Consider the following 23,741-nt stretch of genomic DNA (forward strand, 5'->3'; position numbering starts at 1 on the left):
CAGAAGTGGGATTTAAGGAAAAAAAACACTATAAAGGAAGCAAGATAGAAGTAATCCCACTTAAAATTCAACAAAATTTGAAATTTGTGCATATAAAAACAACAAATTGGAAACCCTAAAAGCATTGATTTAGGATAACTAAGACTTAATTCAACTCCAAATCAACACATTTTATAAATTGTCAACTAAAGCAACTAATTCTTAATCTCAATTGCTAAGATCTACAATTCGAATTCACCAATCCTGAAACAAACAATGAACCTGATTACCATAAGCGATTTGTAGAAATACAACGAACCTGGAATTTGATTGATCGTTCCAATTAAAAGGGTAAAAGCCTTGATGCGAAATGATTCTTTAATTGATTCATCCATATCTTCGTCTTCTTTGTTGCACGACTTTAGATGAAATCTAAATTTTAATGAATATGAACTTATCAACAACAATCGAATAGTTGATTGCAGACAATAAGAGGAAGAAGGTGGGAATTCCGCTAGAGAAGACGATGAAGAAAGAGTTGTAAAGAAACGACGTTCTCTTTCAATAGCTACCTCTATTTATATGCAATAAAGAGTTCCCAAAGGAGTTGAAAGAGCAAGGAACGTGGGGAAAAGTTAACGAAGAAGCAGTTCAATCAGGAAGTGGGGGAGAAGAAGAAGGAAGCGTGCGGTGGAGCTGAAAACGGCTGGTAACCTTAGATTAACCGTAAATGTTGAGTTATTACGGCTAGGATTGAAAGATGTGAGAGTTTTAAGGGTTGAGATTCAATGGAAGGTTTTCCACTCACCGTCAACAATAGTATAAAGAATTAACACTATTATTACATTTCAATTAATACTAAAAATGGAAAATTATATTATAACAACGAAGACAAGGACATAAAATTTGTAGTTTACTTGTCAAAACTCAAAACGAATGTTCCTTTCTTTGAACGGAATTTTAGGATTGTGTGAAAGCTTTAAGTATCACATGTTAGTAGATGTGATAAAAATTGACACGGTCTGAAATCGACACGAAATAAACGGGTTTGGATAAAAGATACCAACACATTTAATCAAACGGGTTGACACGACACACCATGAAAATTAAACGGGTAGAGTTAATGTTAAGATTTTCATCTCGAAGATGACTTGAAAATGTCTGTTTAATTATATATAATATTTTATAAATTTTATATTTTTATAAATATAGTATATAGCGTTAGAATTATAATGAGCCAACCTAATAAATAATAAAAAAATTGGGCTGGTTAATAAAAGAAGCTTTGGGCTGCTTAAAAACAAAATTGGGTAAAACTTTGGGCTGCTATAAACCCAATAGAATCATTAGTCCATTAGGAATATTTCAAAAATAAAATCAGGTATTCACACTTCAACGATTTAACACTCGTCTCGCCGTTCAACACCTCCCCTCCGCGCTCCCTCGTTCAAAGTTCCCTCCTTCACGACTTCACCGGCGCATCTCAGTCCACTCACCGGTGCATCTACGTCCGGATTTCGTTCGTTCCGGCATTCCTTCCGTCGTTCGTTGAGCATCAGTCGTTTCAGGTCAAGGTCGCCGGTGCAAGCTTTCGGCTCGCCGCCGCATCTCTCTCAGTCTCTGACTCTCTGGTAACAATCGACGATGGATGAGACGTTGCCTTCAGCATCCCCGAGATTTTCTAATAAAACAGAGCTAGGGGCTTAAGAGGCAAATAGTAAAGATGAAGGGTGAAAATTGGAATTCGAGTAGAAAGCATTTCTAAAAGGTTTTGGAATCAAACTTGGGTTTGTTTACGCCATCTTTTCCCTCTACCTCGTGGACTCGCACACTTACGCACAGTAAGCTCATCAGCCACCATTGGAGGAAATCTACACGTTCTCTTTGAGGTAACTGATTCTTCGATTCATATTTAATCGCATGTTTCAGTATGTTTTGTGTTTTAAGAGTTTAGATTTCAATAAGAAAATTGGTCCACTCCTAATAAAGGATTAGGGTTTATGTTCGATATGCTCCCCTATTCTAAATTAAATGATTGTTTTTTGCTCAAATTGATAAAAATAACATATTGTAAGCTATCACCATAACATATGTTGTTGCCATAAACAGGGTTTTCAAGCGATCATCACAAGAAACAAAAGTTCATCTCTGCAACTACAGTAAAACTCCTTTGAATGGCATTAGTTGTAATTTGTGGTCAACCATGCAGTGGAAAGTCAAAAGCCGCGCTTTCCCTATCTGAAGCTCTAAACAACACAGAATCCAAACCAACACTCAAAATCATCAACGAAACTTCCTTCCATCTCAATCGCAACCAAACATATGCAGAAATGAGTTCAGAAAAAAACTTAAGAGGAGTCCTTAGATCCGAAGTAGACAGATCTTTATCCAAAAACAATATCATAATAGTAGATTCCCTAAATAGCATAAAAGGTTACCGATATGAGCTATGGTGTTTAGCACGTGCTGCAGGAATCAGACATTGTGTGCTTTTCTGTGATGTGGAAGAAAGTCAATGTAGAATCTGGAATCAAGAACGAAGGAAGAACAATGAACCTTCATATGATGATCATATATTTGAAGATTTAGTAAGAAGATTTGAAACACCCGATAGTAGAAACCGATGGGACTCACCTTTATTCGAATTATACCCATTTAAAGATGAAATAAATAAAAGTTCCCTAGTGATTTTAGATCTTGTGGATTATATAACGAAAAGGGTTGACTCAAAGACTAAAGATGTAAAGATTTTGCAGCCCACAATAGCGACACAAAGTGTGAGATTTTCAGAGGCGAATTCTTTATATGAAATGGATAGGGCTACACAGGAGGTGATTGGTGCAATTGTGGCGGCTCAGTCGTTGGCCATGGGTGCACCGGTGGTGGGTGGGGTCGGTGTTGGACCGGACTTGCCAGTTGTTAATGTTTCACGGGCGGTTGGGTTGCCGGAGTTGAGGCGGTTAAGGAAGACTTTTATAAAGTTGACTGGTCAGTCGAGTTTAAGTGGGCCACCACCGCCTTCGGATGCTGATAGTGCCAAGAGAATGTTTATTGATTACTTGAATAGAGAATTTGGAAATGGATGAAAAGACTGGTTTTTTGGTAATTTCATAAGTTTTGTATGTTATATTCCTCAAAAACCCTATATGAGTGATTGACTTCTTGATTCTTGAATGTCAAGTCAAAAACAACCCCCATGTTCTAATCCAACCCATCCCAAACACAATACAAAGCTAGCTTGTTATGTCATGCCCTGTCGTGCTAACAAACCGAGCCGTTATAGTAAAGAAACATAACAAGTTGGCTTTGTATTGTGTTTGGCATAGGTTGGATTAGGACATGGGGTTGTTGTTTTAAGCTTAACGAGCTTTATGGGTTTAATATTTAATTTGGACAATTGCATATGGATGTTTCTTTTCTACTCTGTCCAATGGCTTAATGGGTTATGCAAAAAAATATGGCTTAATGTATTAAGACATTGACGATTTACCTATTTTTCATTTTTTTTTCCATCTACCTCATCTCATATTAAAACTGATGAATATTTTTAAAATTGATGAATAATAAGGGTCAAATGATTATTTAGTCCCATTCATACAGTTTATCAAAATCTTATATAGACGGATAATATTATACATTCGGTCACATGTCACTCTTTATACAAGACGTAAGGAGGAAAAAGAGAAAAACCCTTGCCAAAAAATACATTTTCTTTGTCATTAGACTAACTACAGAACTTAGTAATGAAATACTATTTTATTGTGTTGAACATTAATTGGTCAATACTCGTGAGCCGATTAATGTCTACTACGATTTGCAAGATTTGGTCCCAGTTGAACTATGAAGATGCAATTGAAATAATTACGCTAATCCAAATATAAGATTCATAATTACTTTCATTGCAAATGAGAGGAAAAAAAAAACATGAAATTTAGGTGCGGAAAAATGTGTGTATGAATTCTTGAAGCACAAAGGATAATAAAGGAGAAGTAGTGGGGCAATTCATGATTAATATTATAGAAGCAAAAAGCCGAAGGGAAGGGAACAAAGCAAAGAGCATGCCTTGGAAGCAAAGAGTACATAACAGCCAAATTACTTGTTGATCCTACACCAACTTTCAACACCATTCTAAGTGTATTTTAGTAGATTCTGATTACTATATTTATTTAAATATAAAAAAATATATATATATGATAATGTTTTGTAAAAGTGTAACTACATACATATGTTACTACACAACAATTTAGGTATGATACATGTACGAACAATGCTTCTTCACCCATATCTAAACCCTAGAATCCTAGATCATTTTTCTTTTGTACTCTTATATATCTTTTTAACTACATATATATAAGCAAAAAAACAAAGATAATAAACTCGCAAAATCATTTGTTGCATAAGTTATGAAGAAAATACGGGTATAGCATGTCAAGAATTGGTTGTATTATGTATGTCCCTTGTGACTTGTGAGTGAGTAATAATAATAATGCAGCAACCATGATTACTGATATATATACTACAGACACATATCTACACAATTGCATATTTGCATATTTTATGGAATATAATACATTCATACAAAGATGAACATTTTCACACACAAGTACATAATAATAAGGGATCCCTATTCCTAATACTAATAGTAACACTCTCTTCAAAACCTTCTTCTACTCTTACTTTCGTTGCTTACCCAAGAATCGTCTCACATACTTGTCATTCGTCTCAAACACAAAACTCATCCCCCTTATCTGCCAATTTATAACAACATTAAACCAATTTTATATAAAAATATTTTTGTATATAAGAATTAAGAAAGGCATCGCATGGCATGATTACCTCAATTAAACAAGTTGAACTTAGTGCAACCACCTGTCCATGAGCGACTTCTTTGCCATTTAACGAGATTGAACTTGCCCCAAGATTTTTTAGACTGAATGATCCATCTGTTTCCATTTTTATAATAGCCTGAACACAAACATGTAATTTACATTTACATACTAAATAATAATATACCATGAAATTTAATCATATAAAAAGAAATGTAATGAGTATTACCTGGCGCCTAGATATCTTGTTGGCACGCCCTTCTTTTCTTAGATCAATATCAACCTCGGTGTCATCTGTTGATCTCCCAATTGTCACCTGAAAAAAAAAAAAAAAAAAAAAAAAAACACAATTTTTGTTCAGTCAGTTTAATCAAAAATATAAGAATTAAATAATCAGAATTAAAAATTATTGTACCTCGGCTTTCTTAATATAGTGTTTTAAACGACGCCCATAAAAAATAGCAAGAGCTCCCTGAGATGACAGGGCTCTTTGGAATGAAGAACGTGCAGCCTGTTCCAGTCTAATGATCATCTTTTTACTTCCCTCATATTCATTCCTCACAACTGTACATTATTATTATTATTATAACAAAAAACCCCAACATTATGTTATTATTTTTATAAAATCCAAGATTTGCAAGAATCATAATCAAATAAGAAACTGTGCAACACCTTCACTTGCAAGGCATGACTCCTGAGCATGGGTCAAGTCCATTTCCAGTATCTGAAACAATAATACATCATCAACTATTAAAGACTAGAGCTACAAAAAATAAAATAAATAAAATCAAAATTATACCATAGCTTCAACATCGGAGAAGTAAGGTATGTCAGCATCATCATCAGAGTTGTTCTGATCCGATACATTAGAATCATCCATTGATTCTGGATCAATCATTTTCACACTACCAACTTCTAAAGGTAATGGCATCTCATTGTACAATGTCGGGCTTCCTAAACCCTGTTCACAATAAATAAATAAATAAATAAATAAAATAATGATCAAAACAAACCATTTGTACATGTTACCTGAAGTTCAGCTTTAGCACCACCTTCCTCCACCATTCCATTCCGGGTGATTTCTAGAGGTGTGTGTAATTGCATTGACCTAGTTTGACCAGGAATCCTAAGATGATTATTCGGCTTCACAGGAAGTGGGGCCCGATATTCAACCTCAGATGGCTCACGTTTGAAAACAGATCCAAATTCAGGCAAAGCACTTGGCCTTGGGAAACATGGTGGAGCAAGATCTTTCCCTTTTCTTACTGTGATTATCCCCTGTTCATCTTTCTCGTGAGATGAAGGAGACAATGGACACATGGAATCTGTTGTAGCAACTTGTCCAATACAAGGAGGAAAAGGAGTAGAAGGGTGAATCAGTAAAAAGATATCATCATTACATGGTATGTCTGGATCTTCCCTGTTCAAAGTGCAAATAATTTGCCCTTCTGTAAGCTGAACAGATTCTATCTGTGATACTGATGTTGATGTTGATGCCACGTCATCTTGAACACCAGGAATTACATCAACATTGCATAAATCAACTTCTTGATTAGGAACATCATCATCCATTGTATCTTTCATATGATCCTTCACATCTACATCCATGAAAAGAATATCATCTTCATTTGACAAGTTGAGAAGAGAATCTGGTAGATCTGTGTATTCACCCTCATGAACACCACTTGAATTTATAAAACCATTAGGTCTGTTTCCCAAAAGGGACACTACTACCCCTGGTGAAGTTTTATGATCAGAATCATCAGGGAGTGGTGGTAATGTTTCTTCTGTCACTTGATGACTTTCTGCATTGTTGTCATCAACTGGCATATCAGGGGCAGAAACGTCTTCTAACGTCTTCCATAAAGGTAGTCTAGTTGATGGAGATGAAAATGATAAAGGAAATGAAGCACTTCCATCTGAAACAGGGGAGCTAAAATGGTGTTTCCCTCCAAATCCAGACTCTGGTTTATCAGTTTTGAGATTGGGAGGAGTATCAGACACACAGCTGGCGTTTTTTATTGGATCAAAAGAACCGATTAATTCGTTTCTTGAAGGGGAAATATCTTCTGGAAATTTAAACAAGTCGCCTTCTTCTTCCCTCCCATTAATAAAATCATTTTCAACAGACTTATGGCATCTTTCCATATGAAAAGCATTAGGATTATGGTTATGATTATCAATAACAGCAGTTGTAGTAGTAGTAGCAATGCTTCCTATTGATTCTGGAAAAGCCTGGCGTAATATCTCAAAATCCTTTTCCTCAAACCCTAGATTATTCGCGAGGCAATCATCCAACATGGCATCGCCACCTGGAGCCACGTGATTGGTTGTCACATGATCTTGAAATTTATGTTCTTGATGGTTGTAGTTATGAAGGCTGCGTTCTTCATAAAACCCAAGATTTTGGGAGCTAAAAAATTCGTTTTTTATTCTTTTTCGCCATGAATGATATTGTTTCCGGATGCTTCCGGTTTTTCTCTTTTCAAGGACTTTTTCAGTTCCTTTTAAATTGTCTAGTTTGAATTTTGATGATGGATTTGGATTAGAACCAGAGAGTTCAAGTTCAGCCATGCGAGCAGAAGCTTGAGCTGAAACATCGGGATCATAGAGAAGAGAATACCATCGATCTCGAATTTCACGAAAGGTAAATCTGCGTGAAAATTTTACTGCTCCTTTAGCAAGTGCTTCTAGTGAAGCACCACCCTATAAGAGGTAAACAAGGATAAAATTAATTTTCCAAATCTAATGTGCATTTTTACTTCCTTAAATTCGAGAAATATGGATGCAAAAGAATCTTTAATCTTTATAAGGAAAATTGAAACGTTTTCCCACCTCGATAACCTAATAGAAATAATATACATGCACCAAATATATTTATTCACTATAGTTATGAATCTCTATATTCTCTGTTTATACTATTTAGGAAGATATAACGATCGCCATAATGAAGATAAACCATGTCAAATGAGACCAAAGATGAGGAAGAATGATGTGCAAGTGTCCAAAAGAAGCTCCCTAGAATAAATGATACACATGCTAGACAAAGAAGAATACCTACATGGAAATTAGCATTCCTGATAGAAGTACTAAAGAAATTGAAAGTTGTTAAAACATAACTATATTTGGGATTCTGTAGTTCTGAAGATATTACAATTTCACCACATAAGGTTTCGCCCCAAATTATTTATAAAAAGATCAATTGAGTTTTCGTATCTTCATCACACTGTATCACACATGAAGCCAGTCAATTCCAAAACCAATAGTTTAAAAGATACTAGAGAATATCGACATTCTAATTGAGTTGAGTTATGAATATGCCAACAAAATATGATTTCATGGTCATTGCCAACTTCATACAATTAGTCTTCTCTCATTCTGCTATTGAAATCAATGATAACATTTTAATTACATGGTCAAATAACTAGAAAGCGAATGACGATAAATACATACATGTGTGTGCATGAATATTATTAGGGTCAGCAATTTATAATTGGATGCAGCAATTATTCTGAAAATCACTCAAGGTACCTTCACCAATACAGGTGCATCTACTTAACATAAGTATAACACACACACACACACGTGGTCGGGGGTATTGTCGTGTATTAGGGCAACTAATCTATAATCGTATGAACCAACCATCAATTATCCCAAGTTTCAGTAAATCAAAACAAAATTGTCTTACACAATTTACTTCCACTGATAATAAATAAGATCGAGACTTCGTGAATTTCATAGCAGGTTATAGTGGCATCAGTTCATACTAACGGTGACCTAAAAATCTCGAATAATAACATAATCTACGGTTGCAAATCATGCAGGTAAAAAATCCCCAAAATGAAGTTGGAAACATGGATAAAGGCAATGGCCTACAATCAAAGACAACAACAGATAAAAAAACACGTAATCGAACCTCGATTGAATTCTTAAGTAGCAGGTCATCTTCGGGAATCCAGGGAGAAGAAACAGAAGCCGTTGCTGTCATCTTCTCCACTGACGAAAAAAAAGCCCTAAATTCTCGCTCAATGAGTAACAGATATAGAATTTCTCCGAAAATGAGTAAAATTTGTAGACGAATTCGACGGAGAAGCTCAGAGTTGCAACATCGAGAGGGAGGAGAATGCGAAAATCTTGGTGAAGCTCATCGCGCGGGTAACTTCACTCTCGAACCATACCACTGTGTTTTTACAAGAGAGGAGTAGCAGGTTTTTACTTCGCCTTTTTGTAATATTTTATTGAAGTTTGGGATTTTGTAGCGTTTTTTAGATTTTTTAAGGATACATTGCATGAAAGGCACTATATTTATTTTTGTTCATTTTAAGTAATATATGAATTTTGGTCGCCAATAATTTTTAAAAAATCATTTTGAATTAATTTGACATAATATATCGATTAAAATGTTGAATTGGTAAGTCATTTGGTTATGTAAAGTGTCATATGCTCAATATAGGGTGTGTTCAGCACGGAGCGTTTGAGAGCTTCTAGTTTTTAGTGTTTGACAAAATGTTCCGTTTTGAACATAAAATTTCGTTTAATACTACAAGCTTCTAGCGTTTATTTTAAACAAAACGTTTCGAATTCAAATGCTACTTCACGTAACGTTTAACAAAACGATAGCCGCTACCAGTTATTTTTGCCGAACACACCATAATCACACACCAATTTTAAAAAACAATTAAAATTAAATTCTAACTATTGATTAAAACCTTTCTTTTTAAACAAACTACAAAAATTATATTTAAAAAACCACAGGACCTAGGAAAATATAAAGGAGAAGAAAAACCTCCCTAAAGCAAATAAACAATCAAAGCAACCCACTTTTTCGATTAAAAAAACAATAAAAGCAATCCAAACTGATTATATATAAGCAAATGTCATATTAGTCCATCAAACTTATCGTGTTTGTTTTAAAAGGTCACTAAACTATTTTATTTTTTATTTTTTTGCACATTAAAGTAATAAACTCTCATATGACCATTTAATTACATCCTTTTACCGATTGTAAAAGGTATAAAACATATTTTGGTGACATGGGCCTCCACGGTGGACTAGTACTGTTGCAATATTGGTCCCCAAGATTGCCAAGACATCCTCGATGGTCCTCCTTATAAACTGAAGGGATGCCCGAAATTCGTGTTCCCCACCCACTTTGTTACCCTAATCTGTAACCTTCGCATAATACAGCCAATTTCGATCTTTTCCCACTTATACATCAAGAAGATGTCCTCAGAACAAAGTTTCTCCTATGGTGGTTTCAGAGTGTCAGACCTAGACGTACCAACTGATTACGAGCTTCATGCCATGGAAACCCAAGTGCAGATTGAGGAAATGAGAGATGACATGCGACAACAGCTTGGCAAGTTTAGGGAGTAAATACGGTACTTGAAAAAGATCGTAACTGTGATGGATGTTGTTGGAGTTGCAGTGATGTCGTTGATCAGGGTTCGTGTTTGTGTTGAAAGCTCTGGGTGGGGATTTTGGTGGGTGTAGTTTTGTCGGTAGGTAGCACGATGGTGATTTTAGCTTTTTTTTTTAGTTTTTTGGGTTGTCGAAGGTTGTTTGTTTTTGTCTAACTTCTCCATCTACTAGTATAATATGTATGTATTAGGGTATGTTTTGTTGTTGGTTATTTTGATCAGTGGTGCCTGTTGACGATGCTAGGTTTTTTAGAACCATCTTTTTGGGGGTTTTTGGTAACACGATAACCTCAGTTGTAATGTATGGCCACTTCAATGAATGAAATGAAATCTAGTTCCTATTAACCATTGTTTTCATATGATGTCATTTAATATTTAGTAATGTACTCGAAGTACTTATTTCTCCGACTTAATGCTTCCAATCACAGATCCAAGGCTAAAATATCCTCAAGAGTCATAAAGTTTTCAACTTTATGACTTTTGTTAGGCGTGTCAAACCCAACAAATAATGGGATAAAATAATATTAATAAAGCTCAAATCACTGCTATTTCTTATACTAAAGATAGTATAGAGTAAGCAGGGTCGGTCCACAGGAATACAAGACTTCTTATCTTGCCATATTCTCACACATAATACAAATAATATTAAAATGGGGGATTGTGTTTGAACTTGAATTAAACTTCATAAATAAGAAAAGATTGATAACAAAACGCAGTAAAAGAAGTACATTTCCGATTCTGACTCTTATACATGTATTATGTTGAAAGATGTAATATGATTATAACTCATGTTCAATCTAGGTTGGTAAGTTAGATATTAATAAACTCTAATATCCAAATTGGCAAAAGTATTTTATTCAAAACAAGCTCTTCAAATAAAACTTCATTTAATTGATTCAATTCAAATAAGTTCTTGCATCAAATCATTAAATGACATTAAGTTTTTGCACTAATTACCAACAATGTTTAACATTCCTCTTAAGCTTGGGAATATAAACATTTAATTTTTGATTGCACTAATTTTGATCTAATTACAACCAAGTAAGTGTGTGTTACTAACATCAAATCATAAAACATATACGAATTTCATAATTTGATTAACTAGATTGATAAGAACCCTAGTTCATTGATCAAGTGAAAAAGAGAACTAACCAAACACATGATTAAGATCAAATCAAAGATTACTAGATGTTAAACACAAATTAAGTTCAAATTACAACCTAACAACACATACTTAAGAATTCAGATTCGGAAATGATAATGAAATCAACCACACATGACTAGGTTAAACTACAAATCAAACAAGTTCAAACTTCAAATTGACTTACAAAAAGGAAATTAAAGTGTTTCCAAGTGTTAATCTACTTCCAAAAGCTCTGAAAATCTCCTTCTCCCTGTCCAAAATCCGACCTAACCTCCAACAAAACTGATTGTCCCCCTTAAATGAGAGTAAAACTACTTTAAAAACTGTCGAGACGTTTACACGGCCCGTGTAAATTATAGGGTGCCATTTACACGACCGTGTAAACAAGAAAAGAAGAACGCTCTTGCATATGCGTTTACACGGCCCGTGTAAATTATAAGCCATCATTTACACGGCCGTGTAAATGTCTGAAAGGCTCAAATCTTCATTTCTTCATTCTCTCTCTCTTCAATGCTCCAAAACTTCTGAAACTTCGTTTCCAACTCTTTTTAACTTCCTCCATCAAGATCCAACCTTCAAAAGTCCCTGAAATATCATAAAAGTGTGTGAATGGAATTGCATCATGAAAAATCCCGAAAAATATGCAAAATGCATGAGTTTAAACCTAAATGCAATGCACTTTTATGAACTAAAACTACAAAATGAATGCATGAATATGCATCTAACAAATCTCCCCAAGCTTGAACCTTTCTTGTCCTCAAGAAAGAGCAAGAAGATTTAAACTAGAGAAAATAAAATAGAATAGAAGAAAAGAAAATTAAAAATAAAACTATTTGAAACTTAATGCATGAAATCAAAACAAACATGAAAAGATCCAACCCAATTACCCTGTTTTGTACCATAGTTGAGAATGTACCTGTCATGCCTTGAGTTAACTTGGCTTTAGTCTCAAAATATTATATGATAATAGAAATAAGACTTTGGCCACTCCGTAATACAACTCAACAGAATCAAAGATCACAACACTAATTCCCTTTCAATATCATCAAGTCAATTATTGGAACAAATTACGGTCTTACTCTCGTGAAATTATATGTGACAAAACATGCTCAACCATCTTTGTTTCATAAAATATAACAATGCCCGATTCCAGCTATTTGTTGATCAACAACAATCTTTTTCTGAAAAATCTTTTCTAAAAATTCCCTAATATTTATCCAGATTGGTTACAAACATCAAACCACTTACACCAGTCAAAGTAGTTAACATTCAGTCCAATGTCATAAGTTCAAATCCAAGTCCAAGGGAATCTTTTGGCAGCCAAATATTTTTCCTAAACATAATATTCAATTAAACTATAAACACAACTATATACAAACTTCTTAATTATATTTTTTTACAAATAAAGCTCATGGCTTTCTTTGAAATCCGTGTAACGGGCTTCCAACCAACACATCCAAATCAAATGACCTTAGTGTGCTAGATTTAAAGAGATCCCTCGGGTTTACTTGCCCGAACCTCAAAGGCCACAGATTAGCTTTATTTGCTATTATTAAGTTCATGACTTTCTATGGAACCCATGTAACGAATTTTCAACTCAATCAGTCCCAAACAATTTAGCTTTAGGCGATTAGGTGTAAAACACCCCTCAGAGTTTACTTGTTCGAATCCCAAAGGTCACAGATTAACTTAATAATAGTTTTTTTTTTTTTTTTTTTTTTTACAGTTTTCAAATACAAATATCTAAGTTAACACATAACACTCTTATTAATTTATTTATTTGACCAATTTCTTTATATTTTCGTCCTTGACTTTTCTATTGTGGGACATCTCACGGTCTATTACCGTGAGGACTTCTAAGACATTTTTCAGGGGACTAAAGGTTAACATGCAAAAACCCGTAAGTATAGTTGAAAGCTATGTCCCCAAGCAGGGTATATAAAAGGGAATGAGTAGAAATGACTTTTAGAGCGCTGGAAGGCTCGGAACATTGAGATTTTGTATTCTTTTTATGAACTTTTGAATTTGGCATTTTAAGTTCAATTGAGCATTACTACTCATAAGACCGGTCATATGTCCCAAAGAATTAACTCATACCTGCTGTTATGCTCCAATGTTGACAATCTTCTCACTTTCTGTTTTGCACAAGTAGCTTCAGGAGGTGTGTTCGTGTGCGATTAACTTGCTTTTAGATTTTCAATAAAAAGAGCAAGTTTAATCTCAAGGCACATGACTCATTTACCAGCTCAACTGTTTCGAAAAGATTCGGTTGCTTGGGATTGGATCTCTTTTTTTATTTATTTATTTATTTATTTATTTATTATTTTTTTTTATATATATATATATTTTTTTTAAAAATGACAAAGAAAAATAATGTAATGCAATATGTACAAAATTACATGCAACCTACATGCAACGGGATAATACATGGATGGATGGATGCCCCTCCCCAAGCTTAAAATAAGCATCGTCCTCGATGCTTGGAGAGAGGCATAGCTGGCCTATTGAGGACCGGGCGGTGGATATGGAGGGAACTGTGAAGGATAATCTGCAGGATAGTATGGAGGCCATTGGGGTTGGGAGGATGATGATTGTTGCTGCTGTGTGGGGAGCACAAGAACTCGATGGATATCGCTCATCAAATGATGAACGTTGCGGTTATGCTGCTCTTGAGCGATCCATCTCTGATCCTGCTCAGCCCATCGCAGTTCTTGTTGGGCCCAACGCTCTTCTTGCAAGTTACGGTAGTCCTGAAATTCAGAAGTGATTTCAGCGACACCCGTATAAATTTCTCCGACTTCCTGCTGTATGCTGGTGGAACGGTCGTTCAAGCGTGCAAACTCGCCCATGTAAAGATTGTGTTCAGGAAAAGGAATGGGGCGAGATGAGCTAGAGGCACCAGCAGTAGGAGCAGGAGGAGTAGAAGTGGTGGTTGAAGGTCTACGGGGAGCAGTAACACCCAAGTTGGATTGGAGGTGCCAATTGGTAGAAGGGATGTCATTGGCCAAGACTAATATCTTCTTATTTCGGTTATCGACGCGTAAATATTCTTTACCATCGACTGTCCAATGAACATCCCCATTGGGATGGCGGTGAAAGAGATGCATGATTTCCAAAACTTCAAGTGATAAACGAGTACGGCCCGGAATTATATTGGTTGGATTGTTGGGTAGATGGAGGCCAAGATGTTCAGCTATAATAGATACCATGCCTCCACAATGTAGCTGGCCACCATTGCTCAGGGCATTTCTGAGCATTTTCTAAACTACCCAACACCCAAAATGAGGGACTTCCTCGGGCTTGTTAATCATGCACCACAAAACTTCTAATTCTTTTTTGTTTGCTTTGCTAATCTCTTCTTGAGGAAATAAAAGAGAAGCAATAATCCGGTGGGTGACCTTCAGAACCGGATGAATAATGCTAGAAGCTTTTGTTGTGCCTGACTGAAACTCATCTTCACAAGAGATAGTTCTCCAAAACGTTCCACACTCGCGCTCAAATACAGCATTTCTTCTTCCTTTTGCTGTATATACATCTCTTTTCGCTTTTGGGGCACCAATAATATCACAGAGAGTATCAGCATGAATTCTATGTGATTGATTGAGCAAACGGAAAGTGAGGATGTGTGTTTGGTAATCGAAAGTGATGGATGACAAGAATTCCAACATAGGTGTTTGATAACTGACTGCATGTAGATTCAATAACCCTTCCCAACCTATGTTCTTGAAGAGCTTGTGGACACCTTTATAGATATGAAGGTCTTTAAGGGCTTGGATGTCCACAAATTTTTGAGCCGCCATTACTCTTCCAATAAGGCTTGCATACAAAATGTTTTGTTGATTGGTCTCAAAAATAAGACCAAATTCATATGGGTTTTCCATTGGATGTTGGTCTTGTTCATCATTACACTCTTGACCACCCATATGTGAGGTCCCAATTCTAGCCCTTTTTCCACGGGAGGCCATGGTTAAATTGGATTCAACAAAGTTTTGCACACAATGTAGAACAATTTAAACTCAAGAGTTTGCACAAAAATAAACAGCAATATCACCAAAATCACCCCAAAATCTAAGTATATGCACAAGTAAAGAGTTGGAACAATTATACCAATTTGTGCTTGAAAATGGTGGTAGGGTGATATCCAATGCTTCCCCAAGCTTTCCCCAAGCTAATCCTACAAGGAATTTCAAGCATTAGGTCGAGATTTGAAGTTCAAAAATTCTAGGGTTTTGCTCAAAAGCCCCAAAATCGGCCATGAAAAGGGTGGAATAGAGGTGGAAGACAAAGAAGATGAAGAAAAGAGAAGAATTTCATACCTTGGAGCTTGATTTTTTGATGCAAAATTGAGGAAGATTGAGTATTTTGAAGGGTTTTTTTCGAAGGGGGCAGTAGGGAGGAGAAAAAAAACGCAGGTTATGTGAAAAGAATGAGTTAAAAAAATCGAGTTTTAGCCTCAAAATCGACCAGCTTTGTTTTAACGTTTACACGGCCCGTGTAAACAGAAGGGCATAATTTCCACGGCCGTGTAAATGTAGAGTTTCAACTGCGGTAGCTGGTCGTTTACACGGCCCGTGTAAATTATAAGCATAATTTTACACGGCCGTGTAAATGTCTGTAAAGGCCAAAAATTATTGATTTTTTCACTTTTTGAATTTGCAACCCGCTAAACCTCTACTGCCCGAAAATTGATTTTTAACCCTCTTTTAGCATGAAAAACAACTTGGAAGTTTGAAAACAAAGAAAATACAATGAAAATATAAGAAATGACAAAAATACCCCCGGGTTGCCTCCCGGTTAGCCGCCCCTTTTTAATGTCGTTGGCTCGACCTGGACCCCAACTATTTGTCAATCTTGATACTTTGGATCCAGTACTTCCTCCACCTCTTCATTCTTGACTTGAAATCCTTCATAATAAGGCTTCAAACGGTGACCATTTACCTTAAAAATCTTCCCGGTTTTCTCACTTGTGATTTCTATTGCACCATGCTCAAAAACATTAGTGACAACAAATGGTCCCACCCAACGGGACCTTAATTTACCAGGAATCAATTTAAAACGCGAGTGGTAAAGTAGTACCTTTTGACCTTTGTGAAATACCTTGCGTGTAATCATCTTGTCATGGAATGCTTTGGTCTTTTCCTTATAAAGAACCTCATTCTCATATGCTTCATTGCGGATTTCCTCAAGTTCTTGTATGTCCAGCTTCCTCTTCTTTTCCGATTCACTTAAATCCATGTTGAACTGCTTGATCGCCCAATAGGCCCTATGTTCCAACTCAACGGGTAATCGACACGGCTTTCCAAAAACAATACGGTATGGAGACATTCCAATTGGAGTTTTGTATGCAGTGCGGTATGCCCACAAAGCATCATCAAGGCGTGTACTCCAATCTTTCCTTGTTGTATTCACGGTTTTCTCCAAAATGCCCTTGATTTGTCGATTGCTCACCTCGGCTTGTCCATTTGTTTGTGGGTGGTATGCTGTGGAAACTTTATGAGTAACACCATATTTCTTCAAAACACTCCCGAGCATACGATTGCAAAAATGTGTACCACGATCACTGATTAAGGCCTCATATTGATCCACACATCGTCTAATCATTTGGTCAGCACAATATTTCCACAAATATGGCTCATCCCAAACATATCTCTTGGCTTATTTCTTGATCTTGTCTTTTTGCCATCGAGTCAAATCTGGTGGAAATTGATTTGTAACAATGTAGTTCACAATATCGGCATACCACGGGGCAACTTTTGCTGAAAATAGGTCCTCATCGGGAAATGCATCATGAATGGGAGTTGAATCATCGGGAGAAACAATCCTGCTAAGATGATCAGCTACAAGGTTTGACTTTCCGCTCTTGTCTTTGATTTCGATGTCAAACTCTTGCAAGAGTAATACCCATCGAATGAGTCTAGGCTTCGAATCCTTCTTTGCAAGTAGATACCTAATAGCTGCATGATCAGAATAAACAATGACTTTAGAACCTAGCAGGTATTGACGAAATTTGTCTAAAGCAAAGACAATAGATAGCAATTCTTTTTCAGTTGTTGAGTAGTTGGCTTGTGCACTATCAAGTGTTTTTGAGGCATAGTAAATGACATTAGGAACACGATCTTTTCTTTGCCCTAAAACTGCACCAACTGCATGATTGCTGGCATCACACATGATTTCAAAAGGTAAACTCCAATCCGGTGATTGAAGTATAGGTGCTGTTATCAACAACTCTTTCAACTGATCAAAAGCTTGCTTGCACTGTTTGGAAAATTCGAATTCTGCATCTTTTTGTAGGAGCTCACACATGGGACGAGATATCTTGGAAAAATATTTGATAAACCTTCTATAAAATCCTGCATGACCAAGAAATGAGCGTACCTCACGAACACAAGTGGGATAAGGTAAAGATTTTATGACATCTATTTTTGCTTTGTCCACTTCTAGACCCTTAGAAGACACAATATGACCTAGTATGAGACCTTTGTCAACCATAAAGTGACACTTTTCATAATTCAAAACAAGATTGGTCTCAATACATCTTTGCAAAATCTTTTTCAAATTACCCAAACACTCATGAAAAGAATTACCATAAACTGTGAAGTCGTCCATAAAAACTTCAATGATTTCTTCAACAAATTCCGAAAAAATACTTACCATGCACCTTTGAAAAGTGGCTGGAGCATTGCAAAGTCCAAAAGGCATTCGCCTATATGCAAATGTTCCAAAGGGACATGTGAAAGTAGTTTTTTCTTGGTCCTCGGGTGCAACGGGTATTTGATGGAAACCGGAATACCCATCCAAGCAACAATAATGTGTTTTTCCCGCTAACCTTTCCAACATTTGATCAATGAAGGGAAGTGGGAAATGGTCTTTCCGGGTTGAGGAATTGAGTCTTCTATAATCAATGCAAACTCTCCACCCGTTTTGCACACGGGTGGGGACTAACTCACCTTGGTCATTCTTTGTAACGGTAATACCTGTCTTCTTGGGCACAACTTGGACCGGACTTACCCACTTGCTATCTGATATAGGGTAGATCATCCCTGCATTCAACAACTTCAAAATCTCCTTTTTCACAACCTCCATCATTGGAGGATTCAAACGCCTTTGAGCTTCTCGGGAAGGCTTGTAATCTTCTTCCATAAGGATTTTGTGCATGCAAAGCGAAGGACTTAGCCCTTTGATGTCGGCTATAGTCCACCCAATGGCTTCCTTATACTCTTTCAAAGTGGTGACAAGCTCTTCCTCTTCTTTTGTTGACAACTTGGTGGAGATGATCACTGGCAAAGTTTCTTTGTCTCCAAGATATGCGTACTTGAGATGCTCGGGTAAAGTTTTGAGCTCCAATTCCGGTGCCTGCACAATAGAAGGAACAAGTTTCTCATTAGACATTGGTATTTTCAGCTTTGGAACATCAAACCTCATTTTCTTCTTCTCATCCATGCAGGACACAACCTCCATAATCTCTTTATCAATTGTAAATTGATTAGCAAGTTTTTCCACTCTTTCCTTTTGAAGATTCCTGTCTAAAATGAGAGCTAACACATCAAGATTAGACAAATCAAAACACTCCTCTGTCAATGGTTCAATGACATCCACAAAATTCAAAGATGAAATATCACTTGGATATCTCATAGCATCATAAATATTGAAATTTATCACCTCCCCATCAAATTCCATGGATAATGTACCATCATAAACATCAATTTTAGTCCTGGCTGTTTTCAAAAAGGGTCTTCCTAGGAGAATTGAACTCAAATTTGGTGAGTCATCATCATCCATGTCAAGGACATAAAAATCTGCTGGAAACACTAATTCATTCACTTGAACTAACACATCTTCTAGCACACCTTTGGGATGTACTAAAGATCTATCAGCCAATTGAATGATTACCCCGGTTTTCTTCAATGTGCCAATATTTAAAGTTTTAAAAATGGAATATGGCAAAACATTGATAGAAGCTCCAAGGTCTAGCATAGCCCGTGGAACATGAAGATTACCTAATTTGCAAGGAACCGTGAAAACACCCGGATCCTTACATTTTTTAGGTAGTCTTTTCTGTAACACTGCAGACACATTTTCTCCTACTTTAACAGTTTCATTCCCTTTCAACTTTTTCTTGGATGTACATAATTCCTTAAGGAATTTAGCATACCTAGGGACTTGTTTGATGGCATCAATAAGAGGAATATTTACCTCAACTTTTCTAAACATCTCCATGATTTCATTGTCTTCCCTTTCACGCTTTGACTTGCTTAATCTTGAGGGAAATGGAGGAGGAGTGACTTTTGCTTCAATAGGAACTTGCTTTGAAGGTGTTTTTGACTTTTCTTCTTCTTTCTCTAGCTCCATCTCTTCTTCTTCTTCAATCATCTTAGGACCTTCATATTCTTTGCCATTTCTCAAAGTGATGGCACATGCACTATGTTTTGGATTCTTCTCAGTTTGCGCGGGTAGTTTGCCTTGTGACTCCAATTTACTCACAGAAGTGGCGAGTTGAGTCATTTGTTGCTCCAAAGTCTTGATGCTCGCCTTGGTCTCATTTTGAAATGTTTGAGTACTTGTGGCTAAACTCTTAACAATGTCTTCCAAAGACATTCCCGATCCGCTTGAACTACTTCCTTGATGCATGTTTTGAGGTTGGAATTGAGATTGATGAGGAGGTTGAGTTGGCTGGAAATGTGGTTGATAACTTTGTTGGTGATGCATTTGATTTTGAAATGGGGGTCTTGGTTGAAAAGGTGGTGGTCTTGGCTGAAAATTGGCATTAGGTTGATGCCAATTTGGATTGCTTCTTGGCTGGAAGTTTCCTTGTTGTTGACTTGAAAATCCCATAGCTTGAACTGGCTCTACATCTTCTTGTAACATTGGGCACATATCAGTGGGATGTCCAACTTGTGTACAAATACCACAAGGTCTAACTACTGGTGGTTGCACACCCTTATCCTTAGCAAGCATCATCACTACTTTAGTCAACTCAGAAAGTTGACTCTCAATTTTTGGGGTAGAAATTTCTTTTACTCCTCTTGGTGCATCACTGTACCATTCTTCTTCTTGTGTTGTATGCTTGGACTCTTCTGCCATGTTCTTGATAAGAACTCTGATTTCTGTTGGAGTCTTATCAGCTATAGATCCACCACTTGATGCATTGAGTAATCTCCTATCCCAAGATGACATTCCTTCACAAAAATACTGTAACAACTGATATTCTGTAATCCCATGTTGTGGACATCTTGAGCACAATTTCTTGAACCGTTCCCAATAAGTATGCAAGGCTTCTCTCTTTTGTTGCTTGATACCAATTATCTCTCTGCGTAAAGCTGAAGCTCTCATTTCTGGAAAATATTTATCCAGAAACATCCTTGCAAGTTCATTCCATGTTGTGACTGACCCCGGTGGTAAGTCATATAACCACTCCTTGGCTGAATCTTGTAAAGCAAAGGGGAATGCCCTTAACTTGATTTGATCTTCTGTGACTTCATGTGGCTTCATACCCACACAAACAACATGAAATTCCTTAAGGAATTTATGTAGGTCTTCATTCTCAAGACCACGGAATGAGGGTAACAAATGGATGAGTCCGGACTTGAGTTCAAAGTTGATTGCTGCAGGGTAATTTATGCACAAAGGTTGTTGGGTGACATCTTGAGTAGCCCACTGTCTAAAGGTTTGTTCAGGTGGTGGGTTTGGAGGTGGGTTTCCTCCATGGTTGTCTGCCATGGTAGGAGTAGGTGAAGATGGTGGGGTGGTACTTTTGGATGTTGGTGAAGATGTGGTTGATGGATTTGATAAAGAAGCTCCGAATTGTTGTTTCTTTAAAAGTTTAGCTTGCTTCCTTCTTTGTTTTGCATATTTCTCTATCTCCAAATCAACTGGTAAAGGTGTACCTGTGCGAAAAGATCTTGGCATAAACAATTAGTACTACCGTATCCCCGGCAACGGCGCCAATTTGTTAGGCGTGTCAAACCCAACAAATAATGGGATAAAATAATATTAATAAAGCTCAAATCACTGCTATTTCTTATACTAAAGATAGTATAGAGTAAGCAGGGTCGGTCCACAGGAATACAGGACTTCTTATCTTGCCATATTCTCACACATAATACAAATAATATTAAAATGGGGGATTGTGTTTGAACTTGAATTAAACTTCATAAATAAGAAAAGATTGATAACAAAACGCAGTAAAAGAAGTACATTTCCGATTCTGACTCTTATACATGTATTATGTTGAAAGATGTAATATGATTATAACTCATGTTCAATCTAGGTTGGTAAGTTAGATATTAATAAACTCTAATATCCAAATTGGCAAAAGTATTTTATTCAAAACAAGCTCTTCAAATAAAACTTCATTTAATTGATTCAATTCAAATAAGTTCTTGCATCAAATCATTAAATGACATTAAGTTTTTGCACTAATTACCAACAATGTTTAACATTCCTCTTAAGCTTGGGAATATAAACATTTAATTTTTGATTGCACTAATTTTGATCTAATTACAACCAAGTAAGTGTGTGTTACTAACATCAAATCATAAAACATATACGAATTTCATAATTTAATTAACTAGATTGATAAGAACCCTAGTTCATTGATCAAGTGAAAAAGAGAACTAACCAAACACATGATTAAGATCAAATCAAAGATTACTAGATGTTAAACACAAATTAAGTTCAAATTACAACCTAACAACACATACTTAAGAATTCAGATTCGGAAATGATAATGAAATCAACCACACATGACTAGGTTAAACTACAAATCAAACAAGTTCAAACTTCAAATTGACTTACAAAAAGGAAATTAAAGTGTTTCCAAGTGTTAATCTACTTCCAAAAGCTCTGAAAATCTCCTTCTCCCTGTCCAAAATCCGACCTAACCTCCAACAAAACTGATTGTCCCCCTTAAATGAGAGTAAAACTACTTTAAAAACTGTCGAGACGTTTACACGGCCCGTGTAAATTATAGGGTGCCATTTACACGACCGTGTAAACAAGAAAAGAAGAACGCTCTTGCATATGCGTTTACACGGCCCGTGTAAATTATAAGCCATCATTTACACGGCCGTGTAAATGTCTGAAAGGCTCAAATCTTCATTTCTTCATTCTCTCTCTCTTCAATGCTCCAAAACTTCTGAAACTTCGTTTCCAACTCTTTTTAACTTCCTCCATCAAGATCAACCTTCAAAAGTCCCTGAAATATCATAAAAGTGTGTGAATGGAATTGCATCATGAAAAATCCCGAAAAATATGCAAAATGCATGAGTTTAAACCTAAATGCAATGCACTTTTATGAACTAAAACTACAAAATGAATGCATGAATATGCATCTAACAACTTTCCATGCCCATTAAGTGCTTAAAACATAAAAACTCAACATCTTAATGCATTAAGACATTCTATAGCATGCATGGAGAAAAACTAATCATCAAGACCACATTTTTATAACTTAAGACGACGACTTATTGGCTCAAGAACATGTCATGCTCAAGAATCACCATTTTTGGGACAAAAAGTGTCTTAAAGGAAGAAATGTCTAGATCTACAAGATGGAGTGATCAAGATGCAAACTTTATACCTCCTGAAGGTTGCTAACAAGAAGGGAATCCCAAATCCAAGATGCTTCCAAGCTCCACGCTCTTCTCACCACCTTCTTCTTTTTCAAAAACACTTCCAAAACACTTTAATGGACTCAAAAAGCAGTTTTCTCACTTAGGGTTTGCTTGGGGTCGTTTTTCACAAAGGGAGGTTGATGAAGAAATAAGACATGAAGCTATAATGAGGTTTAAATATGGATCAAACCCTAAAAATTAGGGTTTGCACATTTCTTATGTACGCCCCGCGTACGAGGTGTACGCCCAACGTACTAGGGCGCGCCCTAGTACGCCTAGCGTACACAACGTACGCTCCGCGTACTACACTTGGGCAAAATCACCGTATTGCCACTATGGGCCATTTTGCAATCATTTTCAATCCCAAAGGCCAAGATGCCATATTATTCAAACATAGGGTCAAAATTAGAAGTACCTTATCATTGGAATGTTACAGGATGACCTGTTGTATACATGTTTGTATACAAATACGTTTTTATACATAAATGCATACAAATATGTTTACTATGAAATAAGTGTTTCTATATATTTTTATAAAATACGTGTTTGTATATATTTGTTTTTTTATAAAAACGTGTTTGTATAAAAACATGTTTATATAAATATGTGTTTGTATACATGTTTTTTTATAAAAGCGTGTTTGTACAAAAATGTTTTTTTTATAAAAACGTGTTTGTATACATAAATATATACAAACACATTTACTATGAAAACATGTTTGTATAAAAACATGTTTTTATAAAAACGTGTTTTTATATAT

At 36.1% G+C, this 23,741-nt stretch overlaps 1 protein-coding gene and 1 pseudogene across 2 annotated transcripts; one reads left to right on the forward strand and one right to left on the reverse strand.

Annotated features, from left to right (window-relative positions):
* The first annotated feature begins 1,383 nt into the window (after window positions 1-1,383).
* Window positions 1,384-3,400, forward strand: LOC145160143 (protein KTI12 homolog pseudogene; annotated as a pseudogene). The gene is made up of 2 exons (XR_013738031.1): window positions 1,384-1,868; window positions 2,089-3,400. The product of XR_013738031.1 is annotated as a protein KTI12 homolog pseudogene (transcript).
* A 1,110-nt stretch (window positions 3,401-4,510) lies between these two features.
* On the reverse strand, window positions 4,511-9,033 carry LOC145160144 (uncharacterized). The gene is made up of 8 exons (XM_079079251.1): window positions 8,722-9,033; window positions 5,835-7,511; window positions 5,605-5,766; window positions 5,478-5,529; window positions 5,221-5,369; window positions 5,035-5,121; window positions 4,816-4,944; window positions 4,511-4,727 (listed from the first exon to the last, which is right to left on the reverse strand). Exons 1-8 carry the CDS (start codon window positions 8,791-8,793, stop codon window positions 4,653-4,655), a joined length of 2,403 nt encoding a protein of 800 aa, XP_078935377.1. The 5' UTR covers window positions 8,794-9,033; the 3' UTR covers window positions 4,511-4,652.
* Between the last annotated feature and the right edge of the window lie 14,708 nt (window positions 9,034-23,741).

The sequence above is a fragment of the Lactuca virosa genome, chromosome 2, assembly GCF_052849685.1.
Source record: "Lactuca virosa cultivar CGN04683 chromosome 2, Lactuca_virosa_CGN04683_v6, whole genome shotgun sequence".
In the NCBI taxonomy this organism is placed as follows: Eukaryota; Viridiplantae; Streptophyta; class Magnoliopsida; order Asterales; family Asteraceae; genus Lactuca; species Lactuca virosa.